Source organism: Notolepis coatsorum (assembly GCF_963971535.1).
Source record: "Notolepis coatsorum genome assembly, chromosome: 12".
Lineage (NCBI taxonomy): Eukaryota > Metazoa > Chordata > Actinopteri > Aulopiformes > Paralepididae > Notolepis > Notolepis coatsorum.
This window is the reverse complement of record NC_140176.1, coordinates 71,831,253-71,848,800: the sequence shown is the minus strand read 5'-3', so window position 1 is coordinate 71,848,800 and position 17,548 is coordinate 71,831,253. Positions and strand designations below refer to the sequence as shown.

Below are 17,548 nucleotides of genomic sequence, written 5' to 3'. Positions count from 1 at the left end.
GCAAACAATGTATCATTTTCACATTTGGTCGACCAGAAAGTCCGGACTATCCACGGAAAGTCCGGACTTTCAGATGTGAACACACCCTTAGTGTGTTAGTGTTAACGGCACAAGTGGAGCAATCTGTTGTAGTAATGTGTCAAAAGACCCAATATGTAATGTTTTTTACCATATAAATGTGAGGTATATTAATATTCATAATTGACAAGTTTGAGCTGCACATGGAGCATTGTGCATCTTTCTCAACTGATCATAACTGAAAATATAGTTCTTCTCAGGAACTAATGAAAAATATGTATGCCGATTAGTAAACGGATATATTTGATAATAATAATAATAACTTTATTTATATAGCACCTTTCATACATGGCTTGCAGCTTCAAGGCAAATAGCATAAAATGAACATAGGCATAACATTAGCATAGTTGACAGAATAAAAGCAATGCATAAAGTGCAGACATAAGAATAGGTATAAAAGACAATAAAAGTAGTGCAATGTAGAAAGTGCAGACATAAGAATAGGCATAAAAATAAGTACAATAAGTACAGTGTTGCTCGAAAGCATGCGAACCCCCCCAGAACAGCAAGTCCCCCAAACACCCCACACATCAATCCCCACCACATCCCCATCCAAGACACACCCCCTGATGACCCCACACCCCTGATGACATTGTTTGTGTGCCTTGGTCGGACATGGTGCATGTGAACAGAAGTGCTTGGTATAATAACTGTGTATTTGCACCGGACATGTCTAATATGTATCTTACTCACACCAGAGAGGGGAAGTCTGGGAGAGGCGTGGCTTCGAACAATAAACCCAGTCCAGTTTGTACTCGCTCTCTGTGACTGGAAGTCAGGGCGAGGGAGAGGGGAGTCACCATCCTCTGGTCCTGTTGAGAGAGAGAGAGAGAGATATTCTTACAGGGACTCTGTGTGTGTGTGTGTGTGTGTGTGTGTGTGTGTGTGTGTGTGTGTGTGTGTGTGTGTGTGTGTGTGTGTGTGTGTGTGTGTGTGTGTGTGTGTGTGTGTGTGTGTGTGTGTGTGTGTGTGTGTGTGTGTGTGTGTGTGGTATCGGATATTGGGCTGACACCAGGCTAAAATCAGAAATCAGTATAGGTTTCTTCCTCTTGGGGGTCATGAATATGCACAGTAAATGTTTACTTGGGGTTGGCACTAGGGGAAAGGTCATGGGGTGATGAAAACGAAAGGATTTCTTCCTCTTGGGTCATGTCATGAGCGCACAGCTACTTATATGATGTGATGTATCTCAACAAGTAATTCTGCTTTGCAGATTCACTGTACCTCTTCAATTGACCCATCTCAAACCGTGCCCTCTTTTCTTTTTTTGTCTACTTTTTCTCCTCCTTTTTTCTGTGATTTATCTCCCCATCCCAATTTTACCTCTCGTGCCAATTCTCCCTCCCCTGTCCTGATCGTTGCTCGCATATGCCCCCCACTGGCCGGTTGTAGGGAGGATAGAAGCCTTGCATCACATGTCCCCTCCGATACATGTGGAGGCAGCCTGTCGCATCTTTTCACCTGCCAGCGCGGACTCTCATTTGGCGAGGTGTAACGTGTGGGAGGCTCACACTGCCCCCGCCATTTTCCTGACTTTGCTGTGCAGGCGCCCCAACCGACCTGTAGGAGTCACTGTCCACAACGACCAGACTACCACCCTTCGACTTCCCACCCGCTAACTCTGCCAATTGAGTTAGTATGACGGCCGGCCCAAGCCGGAGGCAACGCCGACAGCCGGATTCGAACCCGGTGTCTCTTGCGTTGGTGACGAGTGCAATGTCCGCTGCGCCACCCAGCCGCCTCCTTGCCCTCTTTTCTTGATCCTCCAATCACAACCGTTGCTCACAATGTGTTCATACCTGCAGGATCCGGTAGAAGCTGGTCTCCATGTCTTTCACCTGCTGTCTCAGTTTGCACATTAACTCCAGAGTCCTGAGGACGGCGTCTGCACACTGCTGTCTGGAAGACAAAAAAACACAACAGACAATCAATTGACCTATTTCAAACCTGCCCACTTTTCTTGATCCTCCAATCACAACTGTTGCTGGAGCAGGCTCAAGGTCAATTACAAATGTCGTTTTTACGAGCTCCCGTCTTCCGTTGCCGCGCGGCGCCATTGCGCACCAACTTACCCGAGGTCGTCGCCGTCAGAGCTGGGATGGGGGCAGGTGAGGGGGTTGTTGCTATGACAACAGGAGAGGAGGCTCTCGACCTGCGAGACGCAGAGCGCGGCGCTCACCTGACGAGCTACCAGACCCTTGGTCGATTCTTCACCGCACAGCAGTGGACGAGTTAAGGCTTCAACACAGAGACATAGACACAGACTGTAACACTGTAGTGTTCAAAGACCATGATGATTTCCAACCATGTATTCATCAGTTTTTTATTAGGGATGTCCGATATTATCGGCCTACTGATATTATCGGCCGATATTGGCATACAAATTTAATATCGGAAAATATCTGTATCGGTTTTCAAAAAAAAGAAAACGTTTTTTTTATTTTGTTTACATTTATTTAACCTTTATTTACCCAGGCAAGCAAGTAAGAACAAATTATTATTTTATTTATTGTCAAAGTATGCATAATGTTGTGTTAATTACACGACAAGAGATATGTAATGTTAATTACTTGAAATTATTCGGTTTTTTGGGGGGGAAACTCTGCATATATCGGTATCGGTTGATATCGGTATCGGAAATTAAGAGTTGGACAATATCGGTATATCGGTAAAAAAAAAGCCAATATCGAACATCCCTATTTTTTACCTTTTATATATATATATATATATATTCTTTTTTTTTTTATCTCTTTTGCTATCCTATCATTGTCTCCATCTGTCTTACATTGCCTATGCCTTTTGTACATACCTTTTTGTATTAACTTATTCATTGCCACACTGCACTGTCAGAACAATGTAATTTTCCCTCTGGAACTATTTCATTAACGTTTATATAACCGGGTTGGACTCTTCTCTTTTCCAAAAGCGACCTGGCCAAGAATGGCAGCAGTACAGAAGTTCGTACAGTACAGTACAGCCCCCCACACACACACCCAAACACATTACAAACAGATCAGCTCAAAAGTGCTTTACAGTAAAGGTGCAGGGAAGCCATGTCCTATTTAAATTAAAACAATTACAAACATCAATAGAGTCCAATGAAGGTACTTTTCTTCCTCTTCGTAGTACGACATGCTTATGCACTATTTACCCTCATCAGTCGAGGGCAGCTGCTGCACCAAAAACTACAATGTGTTTTATTTGTAAAAAGTGCTTTGGAAGCAGTGAAGTAATGCATTGATTCCATAGAAGCCCGTCATGTTATGTGAAGGATATCCAGCAGCAGGTTGGTGGTGTACGTGATGCGTCCGCAGTGTTTCCGTTGCTGAGCGTCTCCTTGTGCCGAGTCGAGGCCCTTCAGCAGAGCCAACACCACGGGGAGCAACACGTCCACATAGCTCAACACGCACCCCGACACACTCTCCGCCCCCAACGCCTCCTGGAGGAAGAGGAGGAGTGGGAGAGAAGGAAGAGACCAAAAGAGGAAAAAAGGAGTGAGAAGTTGAAAAATGGGTGGGAATAAATTAAGGAGTTTCCAAAATCACACTTACAGCAGGACGGTGTGAGGTCTCTGGGTGTCTAGTGTGTCCCAGTAAAGGGGGCGCTCCGTACCTCCAGCAGCTCGGTCAACAGCTGCAGGGCCTGGAGACTGCACGACTCCGCCCCCTCCACCGGCGAGCTCAGCCATTGGACGAGAGCCAGCCCGGGTTCCACCTTGTCTCCACGGTCCAATCCCACCACCCCTTGCCTGCGGCCCGCAGCTCGGAGTCTGGGCGCTGCCGGCCGGAAGACCACGTCGCACAGCAGAGAGCGCAGACCGGAGGCGCACAGGGCCAGGAGCAGCTCCAGCACCTGCCCAGTCACATAGACATTATTACAGAGGGCCAGGAGCAGCTCCAGCACCTGCCCAGTCACAGAGACATTATTACAGAGCACAGGGCCAGGAGCAGCTCCAGCACCTGCCCAGTCACATAGACATTATTACAGAGGGCCAGGAGCAGCTCCAGCACCTGCCCAGTCACAGAGACATTATTACAGAGCACAGGGCCAGGAGCAGCTCCAGCACCTGCCCAGTCACAGAGACATTATTACAGAGGGCCAGGAGCAGCTCCAGCACCTGCCCAGTCACAGAGACATTATTACAGAGGGCCAGGAGCAGCTCCAGCACCTGCCCAGTCACAGAGACATTATTACAGAGGGCCAGGAGCAGCTCCAGCACCTGCCCAGTCACATAGACATCATTACAGAGCACAGGGCCAGGAGCAGCTCCAGCACCTGCCCAGTCACAGAGACATTATTACAGAGGGCCAGGAGCAGCTCCAGCACCTGCCCAGTCACATAGACATCATTACAGAGCACAGGGCCAGGAGCAGCTCCAGCACCTGCCCAGTCACAGAGACATTATACAGAGGGCCAGGAGCAGCTCCAGCACCTGCCCAGTCACATAGACATCATTACAGAGCACAGGGCCAGGAGCAGCTCCAGCACCTGCCCAGTCACAGAGACATTATTACAGAGGGCCAGGAGCAGCTCCAGCACCTGCCCAGTCACATAGACATCATTACAGAGCACAGGGCCAGGAGCAGCTCCAGCACCTGCCCAGTCACAGAGACATTATTACAGAGCACAGGGCCAGGAGCAGCTCCAGCACCTGCCCAGTCACATAGACATCATTACAGAGCTTCTTCCGAAACACAAACAAACACACGCATTGGGAAACTCAATTGTGTGACTATTCTGGCATATAGGGGCAGCGCTCCACTTTAATATGAAAATACCGTAATTCCTCTAATAGTAACCCCGGCTTGTATTTGTTTCAACTGTAGCGGGTACCAGGCTTGTATTAGGAGGAGGCCTGAATAAGAGGGAGGCCTATATTTCAAATTTTCAAACGGATCATAATGAATAAATCAACATTTTGTGTCAGTTTGAACCCAGTCAAATGTACTGGGTTCATTTATTGAAACAAAGTACTGTATGAAATAGTAAACAGTGCAATTACAGGTGGTCACTGGTCATTTCAACGTTTTCAAAGTGAAATCAAGTAACTAGCTCAGTATGCAGCTCAGTATATTAGTAACCCGGCTTGTATTAGGAGGCCGGCTTATAATTGCTTAGCTCAAGAGTGCACCCGGCCATTAATAGAGACCCGGCTTGTATTTGAGACCCGGTTACTATTAGAGGAATTACGGTAGTTGTGGGTTGTGGTTATGATATAACCTACGAGCTAACTCGCCACAGAATTAACCACATCACCAAAACATCATTTCACCATTGATTGATTGATTGAAAACTTTATTAACAGATTGCAGAATGGGTACAATACAGTACGGCTCAATACAAACAACTGTTAAGGGGATGCAGACCAGAGATCAGGGTCCCCCATTTTCAATTCATCAAGGAATTGATGAAGACCACACACCTGAAGACGGCATAATGCCACATCAAAAACTGTCTCGGGACATGAGATTCCAGTCTGAGTGAGGAAGTGCACCGTTAGAATCATATTGATACTCGACAATTATACTTTTAATAATGAAATGGAAAACAAATAATCAAACATTCCAAAATACAGGAAAACAACAATAGTTGTCGCAGTGGTTTTTTCTCCATCCGCGGGTGCCTTGACCCAACCGCGGTGGTGCAGTGATGGAGTTACCGCGACAGCCCTAATCCGTACTCGTAGTATAATGCGCTCCTCTCACCTTCGCAGCTGAGTCTGGGTCTTTTCCGTGCAGCAGTCCCAATACTTGAGACGCGCATGCAGAGAAATGCTCATACCTGGACAAAGAGAGAGTTGTGTGTCAATCACTTTCACAAAGTATCTATAAGGGGGGGTGTGTGTGTGTGTGTGTGTGTGTGTGTGTGTGTGTGTGTGTGTGTGTGTGTGTGTGTGTGTGTGTGTGTGTACCTGGTGAGATAGTCTGCTATCTTGGGGCTCCTCATCAGGTCAACCAGCAGGTCAACGGAGTACTTCCGGGTGAGAGTGCCGTCACCGTTGACGATGATGTTGAAGACGAGCTGAAATGTCTGGTGGATGTTCTTTGCATCAAACAGCTTTCAGGGAGACACGCAGACATAAACAAGACATGGCAAGGCTGATTTAATATTCAACATTAAACTCTCCTTAAACTGAACTTTTCCACAGAAGAGTGAGTTAAAAAGGAAATTTCCTCATGAACACCAGAGGCTAATATAATGGTAAGGATTACCACAGGATTATGTGTTCTGACTAGGGATGCCCCGATCACGTTTTTTGCCACCGATACCGATCACCGATCGTCGTGAGCCATATCGGCCGATACCGATCGTTTTTGATTAAAAATGTTTTATTATTATTTTATATAATCTCTTTTTTTTTTTTATATATATAAAATATATATATTATATAATTAGAATTGTACTTGTATTATCTGCGAGACATCGCCACCACGCAACAAGCTCCACTGTCTGTGTGTACTCTAGTAGCCTCCAGCTACGGCCAGGATTCTCCGAAGCTGCAGCTGGACCCTATACTCGAGTAGCCTGCAGCTACGGCCAGGATTCTACGGAGCTGCAGCTAGACCTATTGATCATATTCAACAACATGCCCTCAGCTCGAATACGCATCGAATGAGTGTTATAAAACATTGATATCAGGAGCTATCCGTGGCTACTGCTGGCCGGCTATATAACGTTGATACAGCGCCTCTGTGAACTATTTAGTTCAGTGGGACATTTCGTTTTGAACAGTGAGCTGGCGTCAGCTAACATGAGCTAGCTGAGGTATCATACACGTCTCTACTAGACTTGCTGGAGCGTTTGTTGATCTCAGGAGCTATCTGTAGCTGGCCGGCTAGATACCGTTCGGTTAGACAATGCCTGGTTAGACAATGGTTGACTGGGTCATTTTGTAACGGTAGCTAACGTTAGCTAAGGGAGACGCCGTCCTCCCGTCCCACTAGACTAGACCCGGGTTTACATGCGCGCGGGAGGGGCTGGAGGGAGGAGCAGACGCCGCACAGCTCCCGGTGTCTGAGACAGAACTCAGCGAGACGAGCGAGTGAGATCGGTTTTGACGATCGGCGAAAATAAAGCATTATCACCGATCACCGATCGCATATTTATACTGATTATCGGCCGATAACGATCAGTGGCCGATCGATCGGGGCATCCCTAGTTCTGACCATAAGAGTATAGTACAATGCCGCTAGATCCCAGAGAGTGTGTGCACGCGTGTGTATGCGTTAGGGATGGGACTGAATATTTGAAAATTCGAATAGTCGTTTCTGTTATTAAAGGGGACATGTACTATAAATGTGATTTTTCAGTCTCTAGCATTGTATTATAGTAATAGGAGTTCGTATCAATGTGTTTTAGTGTCTAAATACCATATTGGCGGATTGCTCTGATTCAGCTCAGCCCCTTTCCTCCTCCAGTAAATTAGGCCATCTTGATTTGAAGGCCTGAGTCACGTCATTCGGGCTCTGGGTAGCAGACAGTGATGTGATTGGCTCTGTGGTTGGAGCTAATGCCTGCCCCCATTCTACCTAGACTAGACAGCGAGTGGAAGCCACTTCCTCATGCTGCGAGGCGGAGTGGGGCCCGACGCCTCTGCGTGCGCTCTGGAGGGAGAGAGAGATGGAGAGAGAGGGAGCACTTGGGAGGGGGGGGGGGGACCTGCTGCGCGGCACACGGGAGAGGGGAGGCTCTCTGTCTCTCTCTCTCCCTCCGGAGTGTGTGCAGAGGTGTCGGGTTTCGCTCTGGAAGAAGCTCTCTCTCTCTCCCACCCACCCCCCCCCCCCCCCTCTCTCTCTCTCTCCGGAGTGTGTGCAGAGGTGTCGGGTTTCTCTCTCTCTCTCTCTCTCTCTCTCTCTCTCTCTCTCTCTCTCTCTCACCCCCCCCTCTCTCTCTCTCTCTCTCTCACCCCCCCTCTCTCTCTCTCTCTCTCTCACCCCCCCCTCTCTCTCTCTCTCTCTCTCTCTCTCTCTCTATCTATCTCTCTCTGTCTACCAGTCGCAGACTGTGTGGGCTGACTGTCACTCAAAGTGCTTATGGGCGGAGCCAGGCCATAACAGCCTGAAATCTTGAAGCTGGAAAATGATGGTTATATATCGTATTTGCTTATCGCGTCCCGCTCTGAGCCTTATGAGATACCCCTTATCTCCTATGATACCTACTGTATCCCAACGAACAAAAACTACATGCACCCACACCTGTATGGGGCCCCGCCCCTATGGAGGCGTAGCCTATATAACCATGACTCTGGTCACCAAACACTCTTCCTCTATTTTCGTTCCAGCGTATCGGCTGCGTGCACCATACGTAACTAGCAGGATGAAAAAGATCAGAGTCATAATGTTGAAAGCTTACCGGAGGTTGCTGGCCCCTGGCATCTTCGACGCATGTTTTCGGCGACACGACGGGCCTATGTTGATGTTCCTCGTCTGATGACAGCAGATCAAGGTTCAGCTGTACAAGATTGGCTGTCGGGCCAGCTTGTACTCAGGTAGGCCCTGTGTCTTCAGGCATGGGTATTAGTGTTAGTAATGCTGGTTTGTTTTGTTACACAACCATGTTGTGTGTTGGCGCCGGGGGCAGGATGGTTTGGTGAACGTTCACTGCAGGGAACGGTTTCCAAACTGTCTTGGGCGTGCTACTAAACATCTAATGCTATGCTACATGCTATCGCTAATGCCACATGCTACCACTACTGCTAACTGCTACGCTGTTCTAATGTCTCCGCCGTGAGATGTTGTCACTTCTCCCTCCTCTTGCCCGGTTCATCAATGAAGGTCAGTCGGTAGCTGTTGTGGGTTTTTTTGCTGAGTCCTATTTACCTTTTTTCGGGTAAATGGGTTGACAACAGGGTAGGCCGTGGCTAGGTAGCCTAGCCAGGTATGTTACCTTGTGTTCCGGCGGGGTCTATGGAACGGTGTCCCCATCTGGGGCCGATGCGTGAGCTCGGCGGTGTAGCAGTAGAGCTATATTACTGCAGGATGGGACTTAACAGCGGGTTATGGCTCAGCTGGCTAGTTCCTATCCACATTGACGTCGGGTAGTGGGGCTATGGGTCCAGCCGACATGGTAAACATGTTGCGTGTCTGTGCGCAGGCGGTTGTTGATCTGGGTCCCACATCGCCTCACGCTAGGCTGTAGTAGTATAGGGGCAGGGCCGCCTGGGAGAAATGTGAGGCCCTGTGCGAATTTAAACGCGAGGCCCCCCACCCCCTGAGGCGGCCCTGTGTAGTGGGCTATTGTTTCGTTCTGTCACTCTGCTATGAGAAGGTCTGTCTTGCTACAGTTTTCTCTCCTCTCAACCATTCATACTGACGGTCAATCGGTATACTGGGGGAGTAGTGCGGGGGGGGCTTTGTTTACCTTTTTTGGTAAATGGGCTAAGCTAGGGCTGGTGTGCTGTTGTGAATATTTTGAATGAAGGCGGGACTAGTTCGGTCTGGTCCGCCTCCCCTTAACGTTGTGTGTATGGGTTTGCTCATTCTACAGTATTTTGTGGTTTAGTTCTTTTATTCATTTAACCCTTTCATGGTGCACACCACAGTGGAGGTTGCTCCGTGTTAACATCAGTCCTTTGTTTTTGACATATTGAAACAGTGCCCCACCCCGGCCGACGCCATGGGTGGGTCGGCCTGGCGAGTGGCTGGTGGGCTGTTAAAGCCTGTACCGCCACGGTATGGAATTGGCAGCGATTAGAACTGTGTTCGTTTTTTTTTTTTTTTTTTTAAATTGTGTCTGGTGGCGGGGCCTTGAGGGCCAGCCGACGTCGACACATCGCGTGAGGTTGTTGACGTTATTAGCTTTGACCCAGCCGCAAGCTATAACCGCTCAGGGTTCCCCTCTCCGCAGAGGATTTTGGTCTTCTGCTGGAGCGCGGGCGGTATTGTCCTAGGCCCTACACCGCCTCACACCGCGCAGCCAGAAGAAGAGAGAGCACGGCCTCGTCAGCGGCGATGACGAGGCCCTCGACAGGCGGCCATGTTTTCCCCCGCCGGAGGTATCCTGGGCGTTGATTCGACAGGTGTCCACAAGGCCGACAGCCTTGGCGGCCGAGGGATCGGCCATGTAGGATGGGTTCGGCTTGAACAAACAAGCCGTCACCGTCCTGCCGCGAGCAGCCCGCTCTCCGATCACTCCCTTCCCCAACACCAGCGGAAAAAGTGGGCTCTGATTGTTTCCTTTGGCTGCGGGCCGCGTGGCTTCGTTGAAGCGCGGGCGGCCCCCCTTTCGCTTCTCATGGGGACAGGGGCTGACACCCAGTTGATGGCTGAGCCTGGGTCTGTCCGTGAGAATGTTGTGCTGTCAAGCGGCTCCCACACCATAAGCTGTGTTGGTTGAGCCTGGTGTTACGTCTGTCAACTTAAGTGTTGTCAGCAGGGGGGCTCAAAACCTTTTGAGGCACACAGTACACAGGCAAGCTTGTATACCCTTTCATGACTGCAATGCAAGCCAGGGGCTGGAATACGCAGTCACTTATTCCTCCGTAGTAGCCAGGTTAATGTGCACCATCAAGCACTGCTTAAAAGCTAGCGGTGGGTCCAAAATATATCGGATATAAATGTCAAAGGTACCCAGCGTTCCATTAGGGTTTCACACACAGATGCGGCGGGGTTTGAAAGCTCGGCGTTGCTAATAAACATTTTAAATCATTTTTATAAACGAGTAAAACTGAGGCTGAAATAGCTGCTTCCGCATTTTACAGTAGGAGCGCTCTGATGGCTGGGCGCGCCGCGCAACAGACACGTGAATGAATGAATGAATGAATGAATGAATGAAAACTTTATTCAACAGATTGCAGAATGGGTACAATACAGTACGGCTCAATACACACAATTGTTAAGGGGTTGCAGACCAGAGAAATACGTTTGTCTTGTCACGTTTGTCTAATAGACAGTCATATTCTCTCCCGGCCATATGTATATTTCTCTCCCACCCACCCACCCCCTCCTAATGTACAGTCCCCTCCCCATCATATGTATATACTCTGTCAGGATCTATGGGTAACAGTACTGTATATTTGATGTCATGATGTCTTGTATGTCATAAATGTCACTATGAATTGAAAATGGGGGACCCTGATGTAAACAATTGATTGATTGATTGATTGATTGAAAACTGTATTAACAGATTGCAGAATGGGTACAGTACAGTACAGCTCAATACATACAATTGTTAAGGGGATGCAGACCAGAGAAAGACTTTCGTCTTGTTTACATCAGGGTCCCCCATTTTCAATTAATCGTAACATATGTGACATACATGACATACAGATAGACAGTACTGCTACATCTATACATTTATGACATACCAGATTTGCAATTACAGTACTGTTTGTGATACAAAAAGAGTCCAGAAAGAAAAGAGTATATACATTAGACGTAGAAACTGTACATTGGATTGGGTAGGTGGGGGTGGGGGGGGACTGTACATTGGAGGTGGTTGGGTGGGTGGGGGGGGGGGGTTGGGTAGGAGTGGGGGGGGGGGGGGGGGTTGGGTAGGAGGGGTGGGTGGGGGACACTGTACAACTGTACAAACAACACTGTACATTGGATTATTGACAAGACCATACTTGGTAATTTACTGTACATTGGAGGGGGTTGTGTTCGGACATTTACAGGGGCCAGTTTCGAGTTGCAGTCTCCCTTAGGTGTTTTTTGAGAGTGTTTTTGAAAGTGGGTAGTGATTCACATTCCTTTACAGCTTTGGGTAGGGCGTTCCACATTGATGTGGCATAATTGCGAAACGTGTTTAGTCCCTTGTTTGACAAGACAAACGTCTTTCTCTGGTCTGCATCCCCTTATACAATTGTGTGTATTGAGCCGTACTGTATTGTACCCATTCTGCAATCTGTTAAGAAAGTTTGACTGGCCGCCGAGCCATACTGTAGTGTACATGGTGACTGCTTGACTTAAAAAAAAATAATAATAAAAAAAAAAAAAAAATATTTAATAATTTTTTTTTAATACTTTTTTTTGGCTTCCCCTGTTATTTTACCCACGCGACGCCACTGATTCAGATCGCTAATAAAAAAATCAAACAACATTTCTCGTCGTCGGCACTCAACGGGGGGTCTGATAAAAAGAGAATAGTCGTCGTCGGCATTCAAAGTGTTAAGTGATAGGCCAATGCAATGCTGTTATTATAGGCTACGATGGTGAATGGTGGCATTTTGATTTATTGTCGGTCAGCTGAAAAAAAAAATAATAATAATAATAATAATTAATATAAAAAAATTATATAAAAAAAAATTGGGGGGGGGGGGCGAATATTAGAATATTATGAAACACGAATTTTCGAATAGCACTTTTGCTAGAAAGTCCCATCCCTAGTATGCGTGTCTGTGACTGTGTGTGTGACGTGTGACTCTTGGGGCGACAGTGGCTCAGGAGGTAGAGTGGTCGTCTGGTAGTCGGAAGGTTCCTGGTTCGATTCCCGCTCCTCCCAGGCAGCGTGCCGATGTGTCCTTGAGCAAGACACTTAACCCCTAATTGCTCCCGATGAGCAGGTCGGCACCTTGCATGGTTGCGTCCGCCATCGGTGTGTGAATGTGTGAGTGAATGGGTGAATGTGAGGAACAAAACTGTAAAGCGCTTTGGATAAAAGCGATATATAAAATGCACCATTTATTTTATATACGTGTGTGCGTGTGCGTGTGTGTGCGTGTGCGTGTGTGTGTGTGTGTGTGTGTATCTGTCGCCTACCTTCTCTCCCACCTTCTCGTTGAGGGTGAGGCTGGCCAGTATGGACAAGGTGAACACAACCACAGTCAGACTGTTGTGAGCCAAGAAGTTGATCAGTGTACGGTAGAACGGCTTCACGTTATGCTGCAAGATCATACACAGAAGGTAAGTAGGGGTGTAACTATGCAAGATCATACTCAGAATGTAAGCAGGGGTGTAACTATACAAGATCATACTCAGAAGGTAAGCAGGGGTGTAACTATACAAGATAATACTCAGAAGGTAAGTAGGGGTGTAACTATACAAGATCATACTCAGAAGGAAAGTAGGGGTGTAACTATACAAGATCATACTCAGAAGGTAAGTAGGGGTGTAACTATACAAGATCATACTCAGAAGGTAAGTAGGGGTGTAACTATGCAAGATCATACTCAGAATGTAAGCAGGGGTGTAACTATACAAGATCATACTCAGAATGTAAGCAGGGGTGTAACTATACAAGATCATACTCAGAATGTAAGCAGGGGTGTAACTATGCAAGATCATACTCAGAATGTAAGTAGGGGTGGAATTAGACAAGATCATACTCAGAATGTAAGCAGGGGTATAACTATACAATATCATACACAGAATGCAAGTAGGGGTGTAACTATACAATATCATACACAGGAGGTAAGTAGGGGTGGAACTATACAAGATCATACTCAGAATGTAAGCAAGGGTGGAACTATACACACTTTCAGATTCTATATACATTTAGATTTTCAGGCTATTTCACTTGATTACTGACTGGAGGAGGGCTTTCGACTTCAAACATGCCTAATTTCATAAAATAAAATCTATAACGATTATAAATAGAGCCAGACCGATTAATCTGTCGATATTGGTCTATCACAGACATATCGGAATCGGCATATAATTATGTTGGCCAATATGAAACCTTTTTTTACAGAACAAAATGCAGAGAAAAATTCTTGGGGTAATTTAGAAATGGTAATTTATTTATTTCTCACAGTCTGCATGAATCTCATAGCTGGAGAATAAGTAAAATAAGTAGAGGTAAATATAAAGATAAATGAATCATTAGAGAAGATTAAGGTATTTAGAATAGAATATTGAATATAAAATGCAATGCAAACTAATTTGGTTCTAGATCAAATATAAATCAGTTAATGTCTCACACATAGTCCACAGATAACAGAGTGGAAGAAGTAAGGTGTGGGACTACATATACATTTAAAAAATGTATCAGCTCCAAAAATAGTCAGGCTCTAATTATAAATATGATAAGGTATGTTCTTTTCCAGAGCCCCCCAAAATCATCTTGTGACCCCCTTGGGAGTCCTGACCCTCAGGTTGAGAACCACTGGTTTAGACAACAGACAGGGGGAAATAAGAGACTTAAGAGATAACTGAGGGTGGAAGAAGGCACATTTTCTATTCTATATTAAGATTGTTACACCCCTGACGTAAAGTGTGTGATCATTGGACTCTGAATGGTTGGCACGCAGCACCTCACACAGCAGCAGAGACTCACCAGGGCCTTGATGTGGTTCTGCACGGATTTGTTGTAACGACACAGGTTGGCCATGAGGCCCAGGCATGGCATGGTGATGTCATCATTATTAGCCTGACTGCCATGAAGAAAAAAAACAAAGAAAAGGGGGAAAAAAGCATGATGAGTATCTGTATTATGCGACAACATGAAAGGCTGTTATTAAACTATGAAATGTTGGCTGGAGGGAGGGGGTGCTTACATGTTAGTCATGAGAAACTCTATTAGCTCATGAATGTAGTTTGTCGAGTGGAATGTCCGTGTGCTGTATGTGAGCTTCTGAAGCACCTGCAGACACTAAGACACACACACACACACACAATACAGGATTATTACATGAAATGGTTATACTTAAGATAGACATGCGTGTGTTATCCTCGTTGGCTCGGATGATATCACTGGCTGAGATACCTACCTGCAGTACCAGTGGTTCTCCAGGAGTGGCGCTGTGCCAGTGGATGATGGAAGCCAGGGTGCTGGTCAGGTTGTAGCTGCTGTGGAGCACCTCCCTGCTCTCATCATCACAGGCTGCAGGATAGACAGAGAGCACAGAGACAAACAGACAGACTGGAGTCATCAGACTGCAGGATAAATGGATCACAGAGGTAGACAGGAGGACAGACTGACAGACAGACTGGAGTCATCAGACTGCAGGAGAAATGGATCACAGAGGTAGACAGGAGGACAGACTGACAGACAGACTGGAGTCATCAGACTGCAGGAGAGATGGATCACAGAGGTAGACAGGAGGACAGACTGACAGACAGCCTGGAGTCATCAGACTGCAGGAGAGATGGATCACAGAGGTAGACAGGAGGACAGACTGACAGACAGACTGGAGTCATCAGACTGCAGGAGAGATGGATCACAGAGGTAGACAGGAGGACAGACTGACAGACAGACTGGAGTCATCAGACTGCAGGAGAGATGGATCACAGAGGTAGACAGGAGGACTGACAGACAGGCTGGAGTCATCAGACTGCAGGAGAGATGGATCACAGAGGTAGACAGGAGGACTGACAGACAGGCTGGAGTCATCAGACTCCAAGAGCGACAGAGGTAGATAAGACAGACTGACAAGACAGACTGGAATCAGAAGACTCCAAGAGCGACAGTGCACAGAGGTAGACAAGACAGACTGGAGTCATCACATACTGCAGGACAGAGAGAGCACAGAGGTAGATAAGACAAGACGAACAGACTGCTCGCAAGGAAGGGGATAACAGGAGTCAGATGATACCACATACTACAGGGATAACGGTGGTCAGGTGACCCCTTTGTGCCGCGTTATTTTAGTGAGTAGGTAAACCATACCTAGCTGCGATAACAGAGAGATGATTTTGCCCGTGAGAGCAGGGCTGGTGTTGGGGTTCCCTGCCAAGTCCACCAGACCACTCACACACTCGCTGGGCAACACCTGGCCTGATGACAGCAGGTGGTCACATTTAAGCCCCGAAACATCCTGCAAACACAAACACACACACACAATGTTTCAAGTTTGTTTATTAATTATCATCACAATAAAATACACATACTTTACGGTGAAATGATTGGTTCTGTATGAGCCCCTGAGTGTGCTTCATACAGTAAAAAAAAGTAAAAAAGTAGTAAAGAGAAATATACATATACATAATTATATACAATACAATGTAAGAATGAGTAAACAGTGAGGTACAATGCAGAAAACTAGGTACAAAACTTTAAGGTAAGGTGCAAATGCAAATGAGGTATGAATGTAGTGCAAATAGCAAATAATAGATCAATATAATGTAGTGTTAAAGTGTCTAAAGTGAGTGTTAAGGTGAGTGTTTGTTTAAAAGTGAGTGTGTGCATGTGGATGTGTGTGTAGATAATGGGTTGTTGTTACATAGTCATTGAGCATCTTGATGGCCAGGGCCCAGGAGTTCAAAACATTGAATCCCTATTTATTGATTGATTGAACATTTTAATTAACAGATTGCAGAATGGGTACAGACAGTACAGTACAGCTCAATAGTCAATACACACAATTGTTAAGGGGATGCAGACCAGAGAAATACTTTCGTCTTCTTGTTTACATCAGGGTCCCCCATTTTCAATTCATAATGAGTTGAAATGAATGAATACAAATCTGATCCAATCAGATAGGGATTACAAGTGTTGAACTCCTGTGCCCTGGGGATAGAAGCTCAGTGCAAATACCATGTGTATGCTCAGAATAACTGCACCATAATCATGGCCACCTCCTGTCAAACCATCATGACCGAGGGAGCTCACCTCCACTTGTTTCAGAAGCTGGGCTGTGTTCTGGGTGGACTTGTTGTCCTTGTATTGTTGGACGGCCAGTAGGAGAGACTTCAAGCTCGTATTCATGTCCATCCTGTAAGATCAGACTCGGTCTTCTTGGGCCTTTAACCCCGACTAGGTTAATAATATTCGACACTCCACTTAACGTTAACGTAGGTAAACACAGATGTCTATGATCACTGATAGCTAGCTGCTGCTAATAGCCAGCACAGCACCGGTTAGCGTCAGCTAAAGCTAGCTAGTTGGCGTTAGCAACTTTCCTCTGACAGAAGCTCTCATTAATTTGCTAAGTCACTTACATACGTAACATACTAACTACGTATGGATTCCACATGTCTATATAGCGGTATGCCTTTATTTAACTTTCTCTACCACACTTGCACTTTGCTTTTGCTGTCTGTCTGTGTCTGTACACAAACACATCACTACTTCCTTCCTCCTCCCGCTTTCTACTTCGAACGTAGAAGGAATGGTCCATGTGTTAGATGAGGGGTAAATGAAAGTCTAATTCCTCAATGACAAAGTTATCTTTATTTTTCATCATACATAATTCAAAGTGGTTACCTAATATGAATATAGTTGCATTAAATTAATAATGTGCAATGAGAATATGTCCAATATATTTAATGATTGTAGAGAATGTCAAATGTAACCCCCCCCCCTGCCTGCTGTCTTGGACGAGTTTGACGTTATAGTTGTAGCGACACTGGCTACCAGAAGGGGGCGGCTAAATCAGTTTTGCATGATTTTGTTCCACTTAGCTGGAGTGTATAACAATATCTATCAATTTAACAGTTTTGCAGTAAAATAATTGTATTCAAGAATCCATTTCATATATAGGAGACCTTACAGATGAGGGAACAGATGTGTGTCAAGGTGGGATAAGACTAGGAATTGTATTACTTGTACCATTGTAATTTCTGTTAAGAAATAGGCACACCTTCTAATGACT

At 46.1% G+C, this 17,548-nt stretch overlaps 1 protein-coding gene across 1 annotated transcript in view; it reads right to left on the bottom strand.

The window, feature by feature from the left end:
* The window catches only part of cip2a (cellular inhibitor of PP2A), a 28,962-nt gene extending 11,948 nt beyond the window's left edge, over positions 1-17,014 (bottom strand). The window contains exons 1-13 of the mRNA XM_084326127.1: positions 16,567-17,014; positions 15,625-15,772; positions 14,726-14,838; positions 14,513-14,607; positions 14,293-14,389; positions 12,777-12,899; positions 5,990-6,135; positions 5,784-5,859; positions 3,691-3,930; positions 3,355-3,517; positions 2,151-2,301; positions 1,878-1,977; positions 772-890 (exon numbers count right to left, since the gene is read on the bottom strand). Coding sequence (XP_084182253.1) covers positions 772-890; positions 1,878-1,977; positions 2,151-2,301; positions 3,355-3,517; positions 3,691-3,930; positions 5,784-5,859; positions 5,990-6,135; positions 12,777-12,899; positions 14,293-14,389; positions 14,513-14,607; positions 14,726-14,838; positions 15,625-15,772; positions 16,567-16,668 — 1,673 coding nt within the window. The 5' untranslated portion in view covers positions 16,669-17,014. The remainder of the gene's footprint in view (positions 1-771; positions 891-1,877; positions 1,978-2,150; positions 2,302-3,354; positions 3,518-3,690; positions 3,931-5,783; positions 5,860-5,989; positions 6,136-12,776; positions 12,900-14,292; positions 14,390-14,512; positions 14,608-14,725; positions 14,839-15,624; positions 15,773-16,566) is intronic.
* Positions 17,015-17,548: the final 534 nt, after the last annotated feature.